Genomic DNA, 22,735 nt, shown 5'->3' on the forward strand with positions numbered 1-22,735 from the left:
TGGGGTCCATCGTGATGTTTCCTTTCTCATTTCTGATTCTGTTGATGTGTGTTGATTCTCTTTTTCTCTTAATAAGTCTGGCTAGAGGCTTATCTATTTTGTTTATTCTCTCAAAGAACCAGCTCTTGGTTTCATTGATTTTTTCTATTGTTTTATCCTTCTCAATTTTATTTATTTCTTCTCTGATCTTTATTATGTCCCTCCTTCTGCGGAGCTTAGGCCTCATTTGTTCTTCTTTTCCGAATTTCGATAATTGTAACATTAGACTGTTTATTTGGGACTGTTCTTCCTTCTTTAACTATGCCTGGATTGCTATATACTTTCCTCTTAAGACTGCTTTTGCTGCGTCCCACAGTAGTTGGGGCTTTGTGTTGTTGTTGTCATTTGTTCCCATATATTGCTGGATCTCCATTTTAATTTGGTTGTTGATCCATTGATTATTTAGGACCACACTGTTAAGCCTCCATGTGTTCATGAGCCTTTTTGCTTTCTCTGTACAATTAATTTTAGTTTTACACCTTTATGGTCTGAAAAGTTGGTTGGTAGGATTTCAATCTTTTGGAATTTACTGAAGCTCTTTTTGTGGCCTAGTATGTGGTCTATTCTGGAGAATGTTCCATGTGCACTTGAGAAGAATGTGTATCTTGTTGCTTTTGGATGTAGAGTTCTATAGATATCTATTAGGTCCATCTATTCTAGTGTGTTGTTCAGTGTCTCTGTGTCCTTACTCATTTTCTGTTTGTTGGATCTGTCCTTTCGAGTGAGTGGTGTGTTGAAGTGTCCCAGAGTGAATGCATTGCATTCTATTTCCTCCTTTAGTTCTGTTAGTATTTATTTCACATATATTGGTGCTCCTGTATTGAGTGCATATATTTTTATAATGGTTATATCCTCTTGTTGGACTGAGCCCTTTATCATTACATAATGTCCTTCTTTATCTCTTGTTTCTTTCTTTATTTTGAAGTCTATTTTGTCTGATACTAGTATTGCAACACCTGCTTTTTTCTCTTTGTTTTTTGCATGAAATATCTTTTTGCATCCCTTGACTTTTAATCTGTTCATGTCTTTGGTTTTGAGGTGAGTCTCTTGTAAGCAACATATGGATGGGTCTTGCTTTTTTTATCCATTCTATTACTCTGTGTCTTTTGATTGGTGCATTCAGTCCATTTACGTTTAGGGTGATTATTGAAAGATATGTACTTACTGCCATTGCAGGCTTTACATTTGTGGTTACCAAAGTTTCAAGGTTAGCTTCTTTACTATCTTACTGTCTAACAACTCACTTACTGAGCTTTATAAACACTGCCTGATGATTCTTTATTTCTCTCCCTTCTTATTCCTCCTCCTCCATTCTTCATATGTTCGGTGTTTTGTTCTGTGCTCTTTTTAGGAGTGCTCCCATCTAGAGCAGTCCCTCTAAGATACCCTGTAGAGGTGATTTGTGGGAGGCAAATTCCCTCAACTTTTGCTTCTATGGGAATTGTTTAATTCCTCCTTCATCTTTAAATGATAATCGTGCTGGATACAGTATCCTTGGTTCAAGGCCCTTCTGTTTCATTGCATTAAATCTATCATGCCATTCTCTTCTGACCCGTAGGGTTTCTGTTGAGAAGTCTGATGATAGCCTGATGGGTTTTCCTTTATAGGTGACCTTTTTTTCTCTCTCTGGCTGCCTTCAATACTCTGTCCTTGTCCTTGATCTTTGCCATTTTAATTATTATGTGTGTTGGTGTTGTCCTCTTTGGGTCCCGTCTCTCGGGAGTTCTGTGTGCCTCTGTAGTCTGAGCAACTATTTCCTCCCCCAGTTTGGGGAAGTTTTCAGCAATTATTTCTTCAAAGACACTTTCTATCCCTTTTTCTCTCTCTTCTTCTTCTGGTACTCCTATAATGCGAATATTGTTGTTTTGATTGGTCACACAGTTCTCTTAATATCCTTTCGTTTCTGGAGATCCTTTTATCTCTCTCTGTGTCAGCTTCTCTGCGTTCCTGTTCTCTGTTTTCTAGTCCATTAATGGTCTCTTGCATCTCATCCATTCTGCTTTGAAGTCCTTCCAGAGCTTGTTTTATTTCTGTATTCTCCATCCTTAGTTCTTGCATATTTCTCTGCAAGTCCATCAGCATGGTTATAACTTTTGTTTTGAATTCTTTTTCAGGAAGATTGGTTAAATCTATCTCCCCAGATTCCTTCTGAGGGGAGGATGTCTGGGTTAGTCTGGTCTATATCAAATTTTTTTCCCTTTTCATATTGATAGGTTCAGTGGTATGCAGTTGATTTGTCTGTCAGCTGGGAGAGCCAAGACCCTTTCCACTTGCTCCTGGCCTTTCTTTACTGGGACAATGGCAACCCCTAACAGCTTGTGTTGGGCAGTTGAGGGTAGACTGGGTCTCTGTTTCTTGTCCAGCCACTATGGAGGAAGCTCCCTTGGCTGTGGGTGTGGCCAGCCTCAGGCTGCTGCACTGTTATGGCAGGGCCACGCCGAATGGGGAATGGGCGGGGACTGTTTATCACCGTGCGGTGTCTCAGAGCTGCTGCCCAGGGAGTTAGTGCACCCGGAGTTCCCCAGGATTCTCAGCTGCTGGGCTAAGTGTCCCGGGACGCTTCTGTCCAGCTGTGCGGTCCCTGTCCCTTTAAGACTTTCAAAAAGCCCTCGCTTTTCTTTGTCCCAGGTGTGCCGGCTGCAGGGACCCGCTCGCAGGTTTTTACTGTCCCGTTTCGCTAGTTTCCCGCGCTCCTCGCACTGTGTGTCTGCACTCTGGGTGCGGATGGCTGGGGTTGAGTGTTTAGCAGTCCTGGGCTCCCTCTCCCTCCCTGCTCCGACTCCTCCCCTCCCACTGGGAGCTGGGGTGAGGGGCGTTCGGGTCCCGCCGGGCCTGGGCTTGTATCCTATACCCTTCGCGAGGCGCTGGGTTTTTCGCGCGGGAGTGGATGTAGTCTGGCTGTTGTCCTGTATCTTCTGGTCTCTCTTTTAGGGATAGTTATATTTGTTGTTATTTTCAAAAATATATATGTTTTTGGGAGGAGATTCCCACTGTCTACTCATGCTGCCATCTTGGCTCCCCCCAATATTGACCATCTTTCATGTGTTTACTAACATACCTATATCTCTGTTCAAATCTTTTGCACAGTTTTTTATTTTGTTTGACCTCTTATCATTTAGTTATTAAGAAGTTTTTTGGTTGTTTTTAAGTATATTCTGGAAATAATCCTTTCATCTGGTAACACATTCTATATTTCTTCCCAGTCTATAGCCTGCCCTTTTATCTTCTTAATGGCATCTTTCAAAGAACAAAAGTTAATTGTGATGGATGAAGATCAATTTATATATATTTTTTTCTTTACAGTTGTTGTTTTGTGATGTAAGAAACCTTTCTCCACCCCAAGGCTTCAAAGGTTCTCTCTTAAAAGTTGTACAGATTTAAGTTTTACATTTAGTTTTGTGGTCAATTTTGATTATTATTTTGTTAGTGTGTGTGCAAATGTTGTGATATGATATCCTTTTCTCTATTCTGGTATCTATTTGATCCAGCAACATTTGTTGAAACCTTTTTTTTCTTCGTTTCCCTCATTATGATCATGTTATCCTTTTAACCCTTGAGTATATCGAGCAGGTTTAATAAAAAAGTTTTAACATCCTTATCTGCTAATATCTATTATTTCTGGTTCTAATTCTGTTGACATTTCTCCTAATTATGAGCTATATCTTCCTTTTTTGCATATCTAGTAATTTTATTTGGTTGCTAGATATTTAATTTTACCTGTGAGTGCTAGATTTATTTTCTCCTTTAAGAATACCACATTTGATTTTCTTAGGAAGTTAAGATACTTGAAGATCATTTTGAGACTTTAAAAAAAGGTTTTTGGGGCAAAAGCAGAAAAGTCTTTCCACTACTACATGTAGCTTTATTTGATGTCCACTGAATTCCAGGTGGGAACCTGAATTATTCCCAGTCCTGTTTGAGCTCTGGAAACTGTTTGGATAGCTCACTGGTAACTGTTTTTACTAAAGGTGTTATCAAAACTTGTGGAATGCCATCCTACGTATGCATGGATTGGTTTTCAGCCAAAGATCCAAGGGCGCCCCATGCTGGCTTCTTGGGCTCCTTCTCTGTGTAGCTCCCTTCTTTCCAGTATTATGTCTGTTACGCCACAATTCCTAGCCACTTACAGCTCCCTGAATGTCAATAACTATCTTCTCAAGTCAGCGAGACCACTGGGTTCTTTCTGGGTAGAGCGTGCCTATGCTATAGTCTGAAAATTATCCCCAGGCAAAAAGCTGCAGTGATCCCAGAGCCTGTATCATTAGTTTCCTTTTTCTCAGGGACCACAGTCCTGTGCTATTTCCCAATATCTGAAATAATTTGTCCTAAATATATAGTTCAGTTTTCTAGCTATCTACAACAGACAAAAAATCCAAAACTTCTTACTTCCTCATGGTCAGGGGTAGAAGTTCATCTCTGACTTATTAATAGTTTTATTTATACAAGTTTTATTATGATCTTTTTCAAATATTTAACATCTTTTATACAGTTCTTTATTCCTTACAAATATCTAGGTCTGTCATTTCTTCTAATATGGTAAACATGAGTTATTTTAAAAATCACTATTTGATTATTCCATTATATTATGTTCTATGGGTCTGTTCTGTTGTCCTGATGGTACTTACTCATCTTTCCTTGTTTCTTCATGCACTTAAATTCAGTATCTACTGGCTCTTGCCCACTACAGTTTAAAAATTTCCTAAAGTCTAGGATGGATGTACCCTCCTCCAGACATGCATAACATTGCTTCCAGAAGGCAGCTAAGGATACAACAGTTAGACCATCTTGTGGCAGGAAAAATGATGAATGGCCCCACAGAGACACCCATGTTCTTATACTCAGTGCCCATGAATAAATTATGTTACATGGCAAGGAGGAATTAAGGTTGCAGATGGAATTTAGACTGCTAACCAGATGATCTTAAAATAATATTGGGGTGCATCCAACATAATCAAAAGGATATATAAATTGGGAAGAGGAAGGCAGAAGAGTCAGGCAAGAGAAAGCATCATGAGAAAGACTCAACTAGTCAATGCTGACTTTAAAGATACACGGAGACCACAAGCAATGGAATGCTGGAAGCCTCTAAAAGTTGGAAAATAGAATAAAATGGATTCTGCCCTAAAGCCTTCATAAAGGAATACAGACCTGCCAACAGTTTGGTTTTAGGCCACTGGGGCCCATTTTAGACTTCTGACCTCCAGAACTCTTAAGGTAATAAATTAATGTTGTCTTAAACTATTAAATTTGTGTTAATTTGTAACAACAGCAAAGGAAGTTAATACATACTTGTCTTTGTTCATTTGGGCTACTACAACAAAATGCCAGAAACTATAGCTTATAAACAACAAACATTTATTTCACACAGTTCTGGAAGCTGCATGTCCAAGACCAGAGGGCAGCATGGTCAGATTCTGGTCAGATTACAGAAGGTCAACTTCTTCCTGTGTCTTACTTACATTGTGGAAGGGGCAAGCTACTTCCTTCATGAAAAAAAAAAGGGGGGGTGGGGGGCACTAATCCTATCATGTCGGCTCCAGCCTCAGGACATAACCACCAGAAGACTCTACCTCCTAATATCCTAACTTTGGACATTAGGTTTCCAACATATGAAATTTGGTGGGGGAGGACACAAACATTCAGATCATAGGAATACTTAAATCTAATTTCATAGCTTGACTTCCTTGATTGACTCAGGCTACATGTAGAGCTGCTACAGGGCCAGTTTGACAAATTCGATCTCAGATATTTTTCTCCCTTTACTTTTTCCTTTTCCTGCTCTGACCATCAGGCAACATTTTGGACTGCAGAGAGGAAGGATGATTTAGGTCTGGTTACTTTTACCCTGACGGCATGGCTCTTGGAAGTCCCAGGTTAATCTGGGGAAGATCTCCCATGAGAATATCTACCTTGGTCAAGTCCAACAAGTTGAATTCTGATGTTTCGTCTAGTCAGCTAGGAAAGTACAAATATATGGTATTAACACAACTTGAAGATTAAACAGCTTTTTACCTCTCAGTTTCTACCCTTTTTACTTACCCCTAACATCACTGTGGGTATTCCCAACCGTTTTTTTTAGCTCTTTTTAATTTATTGTTTTAGTTAAGGCCTCTGGCTATGTTGAACAGAACTGGTAAGATATTAAATCACATACACAAGAACAAACATAAGGAGTTACAGCACATTTCACATCCAAAACTATGGAAGACAGAAGACAATCAAGAGACATCTTTAAAGTGCTGAAAGAAACTGTCAATCCAGAATTCTATACCCAGCAAAACTATCTTTCAAAAATGAAGGTGAAATAAAGACATTTCCGACAATAAAACAAAAAACAAAAAAACTGAAAAGACAGTTATCAGAAGATCTGCACTACAAGAAATATTAAAGGAAATTCTTTAAGCAGAAGAAATACAGAAATACACAAAGAAATGAAGCTTCCCTAAAAATGGTTAAGATGAAAGTAAATATAAAAGATATTTTTCCAATTTCAAATTCTCTAAAAGATTATCAACTATTTATAATAAAAATAAGAGTAGTATTATTGAACAGCATATGTAAAATTTTGCAAATCATAAAACTGATAAAGGATTCGTATCTAGACTATATGAAGAATTCTTAATATTCAGTAAGAAAACAACTCAAAATTTTTCTTAAATGGGTAAAAGATTTGAATAAACAGATCACCAAGGAAGACAGTGATGGCAAATAAGCACATGAAAAAGTGTTCAACTTCATTTATCATTGACATTTGAATTAAAATCCCAATAAAATATCACCACAAACCCTGTAGAATGTCTGAAAAGAAAGTGCTAATACCACATGCTGGTTAAGGATGCACAGCAACTGGATTTCTCATAAACTACTTGTAGGAATGCAAAATGACACAATAACTTTGGAAAAGAGTTTAATAATTTCTGTTAAACATACACTACCACATGACCCACAGTCCCACTCCTAGATATTTATCCAACAGAAATGAAATACCTTTATACAAAATCATGTATGAAAGTGTGAATGGAGTCTTTATTCACAATTACCCAAAACTGGAAACAACTCCAATACCCTTCAACTGCTGAATGGATTTAAAAAAAACAAAAAGTACAATGGACTACTACTCAGCAAATGGAAAAAACTAATATATTCAGCAACATGGGTATATCTTAAATACATATTGTTAACTGAAGGAAGCCAGTCTCAAAAGTACATAGTGCATGATTTCATTTATACAACACACTGGAAAAAGCAAAAGTGTAGGGGTAAAAAGTAGATCAACGGTTACCAGTGCCTGGATGTAGGTAAGGAGATGACCACCGAGTAGCACAAAAGAACTTTTGGGGATGATGAAACTGTTCTGTACCTTTACTGTTGAGCAGTTATACAACTTTCTGTGTGTCAGAACTCACAGAACTGTAGTCTGTAAATTTTATCTTAATAAACTATGCCAAAAATATATTTTTAAAATATGGCATAGGGGATGGTTACTGAAGCAGAAAAAAGTGAAGGTCATTACTGAAAATCAAATGAACTGTGAGGTTCGACAGCTTGGTGGAAAGGTAACTTGGCTTTCCACACGCTCATGGCATACTAAAACTTCCATGATCCTCAAAAATAAAGAGCCTTTTGTATAGGGGTAGAACAATGATTTGAAATCAAAAGCATGATACAGAGTACACAGAGAAAACCTTCCTTCAAAGAAAAAAAACGTTTTGAGACTAAAAGGATGAGAAGGCAAATATAAGGACAATGGTACATTCACATGAATATAAGATTTTATAGAAAAGTTCAAGAAATGACCTTAATACCTTCCCTGATAGGTGAAACCAACTTCTATATGAATAGATAGAAAGTAGAGGAAAATTAGAATACTATTTCTTAAAGTGAAAGAATAAAAATAATTTATTTAAGTTACTCTAATTTACCTAGTCAAACCTCTCTCACCACTAGTGAGAGCTGCTTTAGTCAGATGCTCTTATCCTATCTCATTTCTATTTCCAAAACACTGCTCATTTCTTTTCCTTTGCCTCTGTAAGCCCCTACTCCTATTCTTTTCCATCCCTTTTGCCTAATTCAAATCCTAGGTCTCCTAAGAAAGTACTCCTAATTAAACCATTCTTCATTAATAGCTGTTTTGTCTTTAAATGCCTGCTTTATTTATTTCTGCCAAACAACTTCAGTGACCTAAGTTACATTAATGAAGCCTTTCCAACCCCAAGTGCAGTTAAACTTAACTAAGTTCAGAAAACTGGGGTTCTGGTAGTTATACCTTTCAGTTTGAAAATCTGAAACCAAAAATATCTTGGGAAATTATGTTTCATAATCCATAAAGTAGCATTCTAATATTTGGCACCTGAGCACATCCCATGAGAGGTTCATATTGCTGGACAGGTTAACAAACACTAAGCCAAACAAAGACAGAAACAATAAGCCCACCTCTATTAAGAAGATACATCCAGATCTTTGGTTCAGAAAATACAGTCACCAAATCTATTACAAACAGGCAATAAGCACATGTCTTTTTTTTCCTTCCCTAGGATAAAAGACCAGCCCTGGATAAAAATGTGAAGGCCTCCCCAGCAAAAAAAAAATAAAACCAACACATTTTCCTTTCTTATGTTCTCTTTGGCCCACTAATACCATTTGTGAAGGCCTAAACATATGCTGAATCTAATCTCTCCTCATCCTGATCAATGTTCTATCTGAACTTAGAAGTGAAGCATAACAAGTGGTGGTGAGATACAAGTAGTGTGGGTAACTGAAATAGAACAGAGCTACAACTTGCTGGTGATTAGTAACCATATTATAACTTGAGGGTAGGTACCATGTTGATGCTTTCTTCATTTTCCACTCTGCTTATCATAATGCTATTAAAGTTGACCTGATGGCTACAAACCTAATACTCTATCTTTGCAATAAAATTCCATCTGATATGATGCTCTTCTACCTGTAAATTTACTTTCAGACAGACTCAAGTTGCTAGATTCAATTCTATGTTTTAAAATCTCATTAAATGCATGCAATTATCAGTCAAGCAGCAAATCTGATAGCTTTGACCTATATAACATACAAACTGTCTTTTCTTAAGGTCACCATTATCTAATGAAGTGCTTCTTCAGTCAGTACAGAAAATAAATCCATTTAAGTGTACCTTTACTTTCACAGTGGTAAATCCATGCACCATACTCAATATAAAACTTCAGTGAATAAAACTATAATTTATACAAAATTTCAATACTTTGTATCTGCTGAATCTTGCTATTTAAACACTGATTCATAATTAAAATGCAATAAACATTAGGGCAAAAGGTAAGAATTCAGACTTTGTGGCTGGTGGAGACAGGAAAAGATGGTGTCAGGTAAAGTTTTCCAGAAATGGTAAGACCCAAACTGAGTCTTAATGGAAAAATGAAAGTTAACAAGGCAAAGCAAGCAAGGGCACATTACACATTTAGAAAAGGAGAGCAACATACATAAAGATATAGGGAAAAGAGAGCTTAATATGCTCAAGAAGAGCACTATCCAATAGAACTTTATGTAATGATAGAAATGTTCTTTGTGTTACTCAGTACAGGAGTTGTGGAACTGATCTTTAAACGTTATTTAGTTTTAATTAACTTAAACAGCCATGTCTTGAAATTGAAAAAGTATGGCAAAAATTTTAAATGTGATGTGAAAGATAACATAAACAGGTAGAGATGTATAAAATAGAGGCCCTGAAAGGCCCAACATATTTTGCCAAGTAGTTGATTTTTATCCTGAAATCCTGAATGAGCCATGGTAGGCTCTTAAGTAGTCAAGAGACAGGATTAACTTTGTATCCAGAGAAGATCATTATATTTTCCATATAGATGAAAATGGGAGCAAAATCAAGAGAATGATTAGAAAATTTGTAGAAATACAGCAGAGGAAAAGCAAGAACATCAATTTAGGTAGGAGAAGTACTTAAGAGAAAGAGGATAGCTTTGAGAAATATAACTAAATGAAAATAACAAGTAAATGATGACATAGTATCATTATTTTATGGTGGGAATAAGCGGAGTAAAGATTTATGACTTGAGAAATTGAGTGAATAAACATTCACTGAGACAGGAAATCCATGAAGTGTTTTTGTTTTGCTTTGTTTCATTTTATATGATTGGTAGGTATAAAAAGAGTTCATTTTTGGACATACTAACTTGATGTGTGGGCATATATCAACACATCCAGAGGCAGAAACACACACTTAGAGGTTGTCAGTGCATAGACTAAAGAATGAAGTCCTATCTTCTAATTAATTAAAACAGCAGAATTGCTGGATCATATGGTAGCTCTATTTTAGTCTTCAAGTATCAGAATAAAAATATTTTTATATTACCACCTAGAAGTTTTGTCTATTTTAATTGTTAATATTACAAATATTTAATTATTTTTCACTATAAATATTCAGTATTTCAGTATACAGTAGAAGAAAAGTCAGTATGTCATCTGGAACCATACAATCCCCTGGTCCCCACCCCTGCCAATTGTCAAACCCTAAAAAATGCCATACTGTACCACACCTCAGGCATTCACACAGAGCTGTTCCTTTGCAATACATTCCAACTCTCACTCCCAGCCTCAAAATATGTCTGGATAACTCCTACTAATTCTTAAAATCTTGGTTTTAAGAATCCTTGAAACCATAAAACTCCTAGAAGAAAACATAGGGAGAAAGCTCTTGGTCACTGGCAATGATTTTTTTTTTTGGATATGACACCAAAAGCACAGGCAACAAAAGTCTGAGTAAGTAAATAAGACTACATCAAACTAAAAAGCTTTTGTACAGCAAAGGAAACAATCAACAAAATGAAAGACAACATATAGAAAATATTTACAAACCATGCATCTATTAAAGTATATAAAGAACTCATACAACTCAGTAACAAAAAAACAAACAAAATGGGCAGGGAAACCAATAGACATTTTTCCACAGAAGATATACAAACGACCAACAGGCACAGGATAAGGTGCTCAAAGTCACGAATCAGGGAAATGCAAATTCAAACCACAATGAAATATCACCTCACACTTGTTAGGATATCAAAAAGATAAGAGATAACAAGTATTAGTGAAAATGTGGAAAAAAGGGAACCCTTGTGCGCCCTTAGTGGCCATACAGATTGGTAAAACCACTATGGAAAAGCACTGTGGAGGTTCCTCAAAAAACTAAAAATAGAACTACCATATGATCCAGCAATTCCACTTACGGGTATATATCTGAAGGAAATGAAATCAATATCTCAAAGAGATATCTGCACCCCTATGTTCACTGCAGCATTATTTACAACAGCCAAAACATGGAAACAACCTAAGTATACATTAGTCAATGATAAAAAAGATGGGGTGTATATAGACCATGGAATATTATTCAGCCGTGGGAAAGAAGGAAATCCTGCCATTTTTGACAACATGGATAGATCTAGAAGACATTTTGCTAAGTGAAATGAGCCAGACAGAAAGACGAATACTGTACAATCTCACTGTAATGTGGAATTTTAAAGAAGTAGAACTCAGACACAGAGCAGAATGGTGCTTACCATGGGCTGGGGACTGAGGATTAGATGCTAATCAAAGAGTACAAGCCTTCAGCTATAAAATGAATAAGCTCTGGGGATCTAATACACAGCACAGTGACCATAGTTAGCAATACTGTGTGGTATACTTGAAATTTGCTGAGAGAAAATTTTTAAGCTTTCTAAAATCACACACACACAAAAAAGGAATTACATGAGGTGATGGATGTGTTAATTAACCCGATTGTGGTAATCGCTGCACAAAGTATACATATGTCAAATCATCACATCATATACTTTAAATATATACAATTATACTTGTCAATTATATAAAGCTGGGGGAAAAATAATCAGTCTCAATTTGAAGCTTAGTCTAATTTAATCTAGCTTTAGACTAGGTTAGACCCATTGTTACATGATGTATATTATATAATACTCTGTATTATTCCCTTTGGAGCATTTAATCACAATTCTAATTAATCACATGTAATTTTTTAAACATCTCTTCCCAACTAATCAATTATTCATTTAACAAATATGTGCATGCCTACCAGGTGTGCCAGAAGCTGGTGATACACTGATGAGTAAGAAGAGACTAGAATTCTGCCCTCGACTCAAACTGGAGGAAGGGAAGTGATGGGGAGAAAAACAACATAAAAACTTACTGGATATTTTTATTTGATAAATGCCACAAAATTTTATAAGTTTCAAAAAGGAAGTGACCATGTCATCTTATGTGATATGCTAGCCCTAGTGTCTAGCCGTTGTAAGGCATTTGAAAAAATGTTTGAGGGAAAAACTTCACTGAGACCAAAGACATTCATTCTCAAAGTTAGAACACAGCCCAAATTTGTAAGTTTAAAACTGTGTTATTAATAATTATTCTTCTTCACATCAAGTATCTCTATGAAATCCATAGCCACTTATTTACATCCTACCTTGTTCTAAGAAGACAGACCCATGTTTTGTCCTGCATAGTTTAGCACTTTTTCTATTTTTTAGAATCTAAGATACTTTAGTTTTAGTGTAACCACCGTCTCTTAAGCAGTTTCTTAGTATTGTGTTCTTTCTGTAAGCATACGTTAAATATATTCTCTACTATGATAGAAGGATTGTGGCGCCTCTATTAATAAAGGTGTCTCTATTTCAAGTTCCTGAAGTCTCCTTAATCCCCAAACATGAACAAGTAATTGGAACTACTGTTACCTACTGGTATTAAGGATGCTGCTAAACACCCTAGAACACACAGGACAACTCCCCACAACAAAGAATTGTCCAGTGCCAAGGCTAGTTTGAAACTCAGTGTTAAGGAAACCGGGTCAACATGTCTAACAGACACTAAGAGAAAAACTCAGAGAATACCTCAATTATCCACTTCTTTCTCTAATTGACACTTATGCAACAAATGGTAACCAAATTGGTCATAAAGAATCATGAAGGAATAAGTACATGTACAAGATAAATGTTTATCTTGTTCAAGACTTAAAAACCAGTTGATTGACACTAGAATAATTACTTCACTGTACTTACATGCTTCTCAGTTATTATTGGGGAAATTGGTCTCATCCTCTCACTAAGAACTACTATGATTCCAATTTTTATATCTAATATGATTCTGTTTTGCACTCTTATACAGTAAGGATGATAAGATACGCATTAAGGTCCAGGTTGGAGTCACAATTTTGCCATTATACCAGTTAAGTGATCTTAGAAAAATGATGTAACTTCTCTGAATTACTAATCCTTTTTCTGTAAGACTTGGATTATCATCAATACTTCATATGTTTAAGATTTAGTAATTATATTCAAACATTTAATAAAACCCATACATCTCAGATGCAGAGTTAATCTGTATAGAATTTCTTAATAAAACATAAAGCAATAAACAAATGTGAAAAATAATCAGAAACTAGAAATACACAATTCAGGTATCTGAGGTAGATTTTACTCCTACCTGAGTACACAGGCACAAATTCAGGATATACATTCTGACCAGTCTGTGTCCGTATTATGTCCCCTTCCCCTTATCTTTTACTAAGTATGCAAGTTACCCTGATCAAGTTATAATACTAGGATATTCATATTTTATAGCACTGATAATGTTTATTTAAGCAAACCTGATTAAGTGAAACAACCAGACATATACAAATGAAAAGACAAGATATGGGATAATAATATGCTTTAGGAAGACAATTAAAATAATTTTAACAGAAGATGTGTCGGGCACTTAACATAACCAGACAGAAAAATTCAATGTGTAACTTTTACAAAAGACATCTAATATATAAAGTATACCTGACTCTAACAATGAAATAACTTAATAGAAATTGGCCTATAAATGCTTAACAGAAGGTAGCGAGAGAAAAATATATACCTCCAGGACGGAGGAAAGGGAATGGGACTGGCAAATGAGAGATGAAAATTTCAATCTTATCTGTTATGTTTTATTCCTTAAGATGGAAGGTACCTGGATATATATTATATTACTCTGTAAATTTTTTGGAGGCCTGACATAGTTTACAAATTTAAAAATGTTTTATAATTCCAAACAGTAAATTTGTTACCTTAAAGATTCATACCTACTGAACATCATTTTAAGCAGTACAGAAAATGTGAAGTTTACAGGAGTCTCTCTCTGATTACCAAGGCTCTTATAATGAATATTGGAATATTGTTCTGATCAACTATCACCACATAAAAGAGCACAAGACTATAATAACTGTGCTTAAAACTCTTCAATGGGGCTCTACTGCTTACAAGATGAATTATAAATGTTCAAAAATAGCATACACAGCCTTCCCTGATCTAGCCCATGCCTATTCTCCAATCTCATTTTATGTAATTCCATCATAATTAAATTACATGCCACTTATAAGAAACTAAACCATTATGTCATTTATGTATCTGAGCTGTTTACACGTTGCCTATCTGAAAAGCCTTTTCCCCATTTTTTGTTCACCTGCCAAGTGTCCAAAGTAACCTTTTCTTCCAGCTTTACAATCAGCTGAATAATTAACCATATTGGGCAGTAGTTTGTTCATGTGTAAAATATACAGATTTGGTATACAAATACTGTTTAAATGGTGTCCCAAATACTTTTCCAATCTTACTTATCAGAATTCATTGTTACCAGAACCACATTTTCCAAGTCTATTCATACCCTAATTTGAGACTTTCTGTTGTCGTTGTAAAGGAAAGGGAGTTCCGATGTTTAGCTGCTTGACAACAGGGACAGCATTACTGCCTCTGTATTATCCAGAGGATCTGTCACAGTCATTTGCTTAATAAATGCAAATAAACTTCATGGCTGACAAAGGATTTGGCTGAAAGTAGAGAGGGGCCATCTATACTTAACACAATGTTTTTTCAATAAAGAGGTGGAAGAGTTTTTAAATAATAAGAAAGATGACTAATATAAAAATGAGCACTTGTGGCAAATAACAGTGTTAACAGACTAAAACAGGTGACAAAGTCTTCATGTACTCAAAAAACATTTTTCTTAAACCACTAATAAACTATGACCTGTCTAAAAGTCATAGTTTAGTGGGAGAAAAAGACAAAGCAGCAGGTCAAGATCAATAAACATATAAAATGCCTGAGACCAGCAAGAAAAGAGCTAATAAACCTAAGATAAAGTGTGAAAATAAGATGGTAGGAAGCACATTATCTAATGGGGGATGGGAAAAAAGTGTTAGTAACAGGCATAGTGGTTAAAGCAAAGATGAAAATTTTAACTTCAAAGACGACAAATTCAAGATGAAAAAGGTTAAAAATGAAAAAAGAAAACACATACAAATTAAAGAAATACTCAAGTATAATAAGTACAAGATAAACAACTTGGTAAAGTTACTAGTTTTTAAGGCATAAGAAACTCAAAAGGGCATTATACTAAACTTTGACTTATCTCAGTGGCTTAACTGAGTTCAATGACTTAATTTTGCAAAGAGAAACAGCTTTTTAAAAACACAAGGCCCCCCACATAGCCAAAGCAATCCTGAGAAGGAAGAATAAAGTAGGGGGGATTACGCTCCCTGACTTCAAGCTCTACTACAAAGCCACAGTAATCAAGACAATTTGGTACTGGCACAAGAACAGACCCATAGACCAATGGAACAGACTACAGAGCCCAGATATAAACCCAAGCAAGCATATATGGTCAATTAATATACGATAAAGGAGCCATGGATATACAATGAGGAAATGATAGCCTCTTCAACAACTGGTGTTGGCAAAACTGGACAGCTACATGCAAGAGAATGAAACTGGATTATTGTCTAACCCCATACACAAAAGCAAACTCAAAATGGATCAAAGACCTGAATGTAAGTCATGAAACCATAAAACTCTTAAAAGAAAACAGGCAAAACTCTCTTGAATATAAACATAAGCAACTTTTTCCTGAATGCACCTCCTCAGGCAAGGGAAACAAAATAAAAAATGAACAAATGGGACTACATCATGCTAAAATGCTTCTGTACAGCAAAGGACACCATCAGCAGAACAAAAAGGCATCCTACTGTATGGGAGAATAAATTTGTAAATAACATATCCAACAAGGGGTCAACATCCAAAATACATAAAGAACTCACACACCGTAACACCCAAAAAGCAAATAACCTTATTAAAAAATGGGCAGAGGATATGAACAGACACTTCTCCAAAGAAGAAATTCAGATGGCCAACAGGCACACGAAAAGATGCTCCACACTGTAATTATTAGGGAAATGCAAATTAAAACCACAATGAGATATTACCTCACACCAGTTAGGATGGCCAACATAGAAAGGACTAGGAACAAGTGCTGGGGAGGATGGGGAGAAAGGGGAAACCTCCTACACTGCTGGTGGGAATGCAGACTAGTTCAACCATTGTGGAAAGCAGTATGGAGGTTCCTCAAAAAGCTAAAAATAGAAATACCATTTGACCCAGGAATTTCACTCCTAGGAATTTACCCTAAGAGTGTAGGCTCCCAGTTTCAAAAAGGCATATATATGCACACATATGTTTATTGTAGCACTATTTACAATAGCCAAGAATGGAAGCAACCTAAGTGTCCAAAAGTGGATGAATGGATAAAGAAGATGTGGTACATATACACAATGGAATATTATTCAGCCATAAGAAAACAAATCCTACCGTTTGCAACAACATGGATGGAGCTACAGGGCATTATGCTCAGTGAAATAAGCCAGGTGGAGAAAGACAAGTACCAAATGATTTCATTCATCTGTGGAACATAAGAAGAAAGCAAAAACTGAAGGAACAAAACAGCAGACTTACAGAACCCAAGAATGGACTAACAGTTACCAAAGGGAAAGGGACTGGGGAGGCTGGGTGGGTGGGAATGGAGGGAGAAGGGGAATAAGGGGCATTACAATTAGCACACATAATGTAGCAGGGGGCATGGAGAGGTAGTATAGCACAGAGAAGACAAGTAGTCACTCTATAGCATCTTACTACACTGATGGACAGTGACTGTAACGGGGTATGTGGTAGGGACTTGATAATGGGGGGAATCTAGTAACCACAATGTTGCTCATGTGATTTTATCATCATATTGATACCAAAGTTAAAAAAAGAAACAAAAATCACACACAAGGGGATGGGGACAGGGGAGAACAGTCTATATTCCTTGAAATGTCAACTTACTTTTGATACAGTTTATCATTCATAACATTCCTGTCTTGGCACCAAGTGTCTTTTGACTATTGCCAAATTACCACCCTCAAAGGACAAATAATATTATTTGTCACAAATAAGTTTATTAAATGTGCCATGATTTATTAAGAAAATTTCTAAAAATATTTCACACAATACCTGTTGTGTGGTGGCATGAACATAAACAGGGATAACACAGATGCATAACAAATTAAAAAATTTAACACAACTTGATAACCTGCTTTATGGTAATTGTGCACATCTAAATGAAGAGAATAAAACAAAAGCAGACAGTAATGAAGTACATTAACCAGTTTCCACTAGATTTACGCTTATGTTTATTTTTTAGCAATGAATGGATGAATTTATTGAAAAAAAACTCTCGAGAATTATTTAACTACTCAGTGAGTGCCACAAAGTCAGGGAGGAGAACATGCATGCTTTTTTCTTTACACACATACACACTTCAAACATGGTGGGAAATATAGCATAAATGTTTACAATAGAGGAAGGAGACAGTGATATCAGTGCACACAGGAAGGATAAAAATCCAAACATGGAGAGGCTAAGAAAGCTTCCTGGAAAAAAAACAAAGTGTAGTTAGTTAAAATGAGGTAGAAAAATAATCCCTAAATTGAACAATGGAAAAAATGCATAATGTGTAACAATGTTAACTGTATTGTTTATAACAATACAAACTGGAAAAAACCCAAATATCCTTTGAAACAAGAATAGATTTGTTATGACATATTTACATATTAGAATATTACAGAGCAAAGGAAATGAATAAACTATATATAAAGGCAACCACTGAGTGACTCTTACAAACATAATACTGACTTAAGCTAAACACAAAAGAATAAATGCTATATAATTAAACAAAGTTTTCCAAAACAAGCAAAAATCATCTGTGGTTTTGAGAAATCAGAATACTATTCATTTTGGGGAAGGTGTGAGGGGACTTCAGGGCACTATACTTCTTGATCTGACAGTGGTTACAACAGTAGGCTTATTTTGTTCACTGAAGTATAAGTCCATGATCTACACTTTTCTCTCTGTAGTTATACGTGAAAAAAATAAAGTTTACAAAAAGAAACGATAAATAGCAGCTACTGGAATCCAGAAAGAGAAAACAAATATGCAAATGCCCAGAAGCACAGTGCCTGAGGATCCAAAAAGGGTTCAGTGTGACACCTCTGTAAAAATGCAAAAAATAATACTTATACTCAAGTTTATTCTGTGGATTAAAGTATAGAATATGTGTAAAGTACATACCTGGCACACATATTAATAGGTGTTCAATAAATGTTAGCTGCTGTTATTACTATACTGCCATTACTGTACTACTGATAGAGCTGCTTGATGGTAGTACACAAGGTATAATAACAAACAAAAAAGCTGAGACAGTACAGAGGCAGCAGGTAATGCTGGGCACTCTAAGCCATACTATGAATTTAGACTCTATCCTAACATCACAGGGGAAACAATGAAAATTTTTACACAGAGAATAATATGATCACATTTGAGTTTAGGAAAATTATCCAAGGGAAGAAAATGTAAAGTCTAAAAATAAAAAACGGTATCAAGAAGAGACTGTCAAAAAATCTTGAGAGAAGTCCAGCATAGAAAAAGGAAGAATGAAAAAAAAACACTGATTTGAAAATCAATATGGAAAAACTTTTGAGAGAATAGCTTGTAACTTGAAGGTTACACAGTTAGTAAGAGACACCTAGAATAAGAAGAACTCTAAATTCACAATTTACTACAAAAATCTCAATTTAATACTTTTTATATAATGGTAACTTAAAGCACACAAATGGCAACAGGACATTTTCTTCAGCTCTTCATTAAAATTTGAAATATCTATATATATTTTTTTACAAGTCTCCTGGCATCATCACATTGTTATTATTAAAGATAAATTACACACATACATCTATATCTATCTATATCTAGATATCTATACTTAAGTACCTCCGTTATCTCCATATATACCCATATATATCTATATCTCCTAAAACTGATTTTCCAATCCCTAAATTAATTTGCTGTGGATTTTTAATAAATCCCCAAGACATAAATACCAAATTTTCACAAGTGCTAATGAAGAATTAATGTGAAAATGTGAATATTATTATTAACTTGTTATTTCAACAACAACCATATAAGTAAATGCTGAGGAATTCTGATACATTAGCTATATTACTGTCAACTCAGTGGTTCCACAAGATCAAAAAATAATGAGCTGCTCTTTAGCATATGCAATGAGTCTATTAATAAGCAGTACTCTTTGGTTTGCTTGATGAATATAAAACATCAGATCAAAGATATACGCAGCAATAGTTTCTTATGGTTTTAGAGCAATTCAAGATGCAGAGATAGGAGAGAAAGATGTGGGAAGATGGAGGGAATGAGGAGGGGAAAGAGGAAGAGAGAGAAAAAAGGGAGGGAGGGGGAGAGAAAGAAAGAAAAAAGAAAGAGAAAGAGAAAGGAAGGAAGGAAGGAACTAAGGAAAGAAGGGAGGGAGGAAGGAAGGAAGAAGGAAGAAAGGAAGGGCTTCTGGGGTCTAGAACTCAACATTTTTGGCTCATAATAAAACCATATACAACCAAAAATAGTTTATATTAAGTCTAAAAAGCAAGCAGTAAAATGTCACGAATGTCATGTTTTCCAAGCTCTGGCATAAATCTGCAAGTACTGCAACAAAATGTGTAATCTGAGTTTATTCACATTAGAATATGGAACGGATTACAGCATTTAGGCAACCAACATATAAAATACTCTTTCTGTTTTAAAATTTTGTATTAAAACTCAGGCCAGAATTTATAATATTATTAAAGCTGGGTCACAGGAATATGGAGATTCATTATGTGTTGTTCTACTCTTGAACATATTTAAAATTTCTCATAGTGATTTTTACAAATTATGCCTAAGTTTTCAAGTATTCTGAGAAAGATACCTTTGATTAACCAAAAGGAAGAGTAATCAGGGTTTGCATATGGTTGGTATGAACAGAGTTGTAACAGTAAATTCACTGAATAGAAAGTGTAAAGTGGCATTCCTGTGAACCTCCCCACTTAAAAGCAAGCTAACAAAAAAATGTCAGTTAAGTCTAATTAAGTATCAGACTAAGGATTAATTCCTTAGGACAATATTTAAAAAACAAAACAATACAAAACATTCACAATCTGGCCTCAAAACAATTTTTGTACTTCCATCGTGTCTGACACATCACAACTTTCAGAGATGCTGTAATAATTTTCCAAGAAACAGAATGCAGTATACTTCCGTGCTTCCAAGAAAGTTATCGTTGGGTTGAGAGTAGATCAAATACTTCATCAGACTATTGTTTGTAGCATAGAAGATTAAACTAAAGAAGAATTGGAGCAGAAGAGTGGAAATCATTAAGAACCGTTACTATAGTCAACACCCAGACAGAGGTAAGGCTGACTTTGACTGGAGTGGAAATGGAGGGAAAAGGAAGGACTTAAGGTATATTTGGTAACATAATCATAATAATTTGTAGACTGGATAGGAGAGGAGAAGGTGGATAAGTGAATGATGACCTCCAGTTCTCTGACTTGGGAAACTAGGTATACTGAGATGAAGACCACCAGAAACAGACTTAGTATTTGGTAGAGGAAGATCAAGAGCTCAGTTTTAGATATGCTGTATTTAGGATATACATGAAAGACATACATGCAGGTGGAACATTATCAAATACTGAGTTAGGTTAGTATCTGGGAAGAAGTAGAGAAAAGGAAGGTGAAGGAAGTGTTTTGGGGTTTTGTTTAAAGATGGAATCATTAATGTCAACACTATGGGAGTCCAAAACCTACAGTGAACCATGTTATATCCACTCTACCAACTTCACAATTAGAGAAATTAATGACTTGAGATAGTCTTTCCAATTACTTAAACTTATTATAAAATTATTCACATATCAAATGAAAAATACAACATAACTCAGTCTCTGTAAGCTAAATTTTTCTGACAGATAACAAGTGATTAGAAAACACCACACACACAGAATAATAATTAAGGTCCAAAGCCACCTCTGGACCTTCAAATGTTAACAGTACAAGAATGCAAAGGCCCCACATTATTCTTGCAGAAGATCCTTTGAACTATGAAAGCTCAGAATTGATACAATGAGTAGAGAGGAATTCCATTAGTTCTTAGAGGTCTTACTGTGCATACCCATGCTACAACTGGCTGAGGCAAACTAGCAAACCCTAATGTGTTGAACTGAGATACTGATAAGCCTATAAAAGCATAACTTATTTTATTTGCACTTCACTTTACTGAGCTTCCGATATTTTTTCTTTTTTTTAACAAATTGAAGGTTTCTGGCAACCTTGCTTCAAGCAAGTCTATCAGCTCCATTTTTCCAACAGTATTTGGTCACTTTGTTTCTCTGTGTCACATTTTGGTAATCCTTGCAATATTTCAGACTTTTTCATTCTTATATTTGTTATGGTGATCTGTGACCAGTGATTACCAATCTCCGAAAGTTTGGATAATGGTTAACTTCTTTTAGCAATAAGGTATTTTTAAATTGAAGTATGTACACTGTGTTTTTAGAATAATGTTATTGCACACTTAATAGACTACAGTATAGTCTAAATATAACTTTTATATGCACTGGAAAACCAAAAATTTCATTTGGCTTGCTTTATTGTGGTATTCATTTTACTGCAATGGTCTGGAACTGAACCCACAGTATCTCTGAGGTATGACTGTACAGTGACTCTACTACCTCAAATATGAAAATATATGTTTCTCTGTATCTTATCCTGGATTATGGTCCCACAATTCAATTAGGCCTCCTACACAGAAGCAGGGAAACGATTCTCTAATCTTTCTCCTTTTTCTGAATGCCCATAGCTCATCAATTATCTAAAATCTGTTTATTGTAACATCATTTCTTTTGGATTCTTCCTCTCTCCTCTATTTCTGATAGCAGTTTTATTTCTCTCATAATTTCTTGTTGGGCTATCTTGACATCCCCCTGATTGATTTTCCTATTCTGTTCTCCTATTTTCCTGTTCTATTCTCCTATTTCTCTTTTAGCAGAGTAATCTTATAAAATCACATGAAACTATGTCACTCCCAGGCTTAAAATCCTTCAATGGTTTTCCACTACCTGTGGGTTACACTTCCTTATCGTAAAGTGGGGATGATAAAAACAGCTCCTACTTGCAGGACTGCTGTAAAAATCAAAATGAATTCTAGTGTAACCACTTAATGCCTAATCCTCAGTAAAATAATTAAAAGTAACAATAATTACTATTATATTCTGCTTAGAAGTTTCTCCATGACTTGGCTTCTTTTTCTCTTTGCTCTTATCCCACAGTCATACTATGACCCTTCCTGGACCCATACAAGGAAACCTTATCATTCTCCTCCTTTATACCACAACTTTAATATTGTATATGCTTCTATTATAACATTATCATACTATACAGTAAGAGAACCTTGTCTTCTCTACAAGACTGCACTTCATG

General features: G+C 35.5%; 1 protein-coding gene across 9 annotated transcripts in view; it reads right to left on the bottom strand.

The window, feature by feature from the left end:
- Positions 1-22,735, bottom strand: part of LCORL (ligand dependent nuclear receptor corepressor like) — a 166,468-nt gene that overhangs the window by 130,208 nt on the left and 13,525 nt on the right. Inside the window, exon 1 of one of the 9 annotated variants that reach the window (XM_057502125.1) lies at positions 5,803-6,092. The exons of the other annotated variants lie outside the window; for them this stretch is intronic. Coding sequence (XP_057358108.1) covers positions 5,803-5,827 — 25 coding nt within the window. The 5' untranslated portion in view covers positions 5,828-6,092. Of the gene's footprint in view, positions 1-5,802; positions 6,093-22,735 lie in introns of those variants that run through there. 9 annotated transcript variants of the gene reach the window in all.

Source organism: Manis pentadactyla, chromosome 5, assembly GCF_030020395.1.
Source record: "Manis pentadactyla isolate mManPen7 chromosome 5, mManPen7.hap1, whole genome shotgun sequence".
In the NCBI taxonomy this organism is placed as follows: Eukaryota; Metazoa; Chordata; class Mammalia; order Pholidota; family Manidae; genus Manis; species Manis pentadactyla.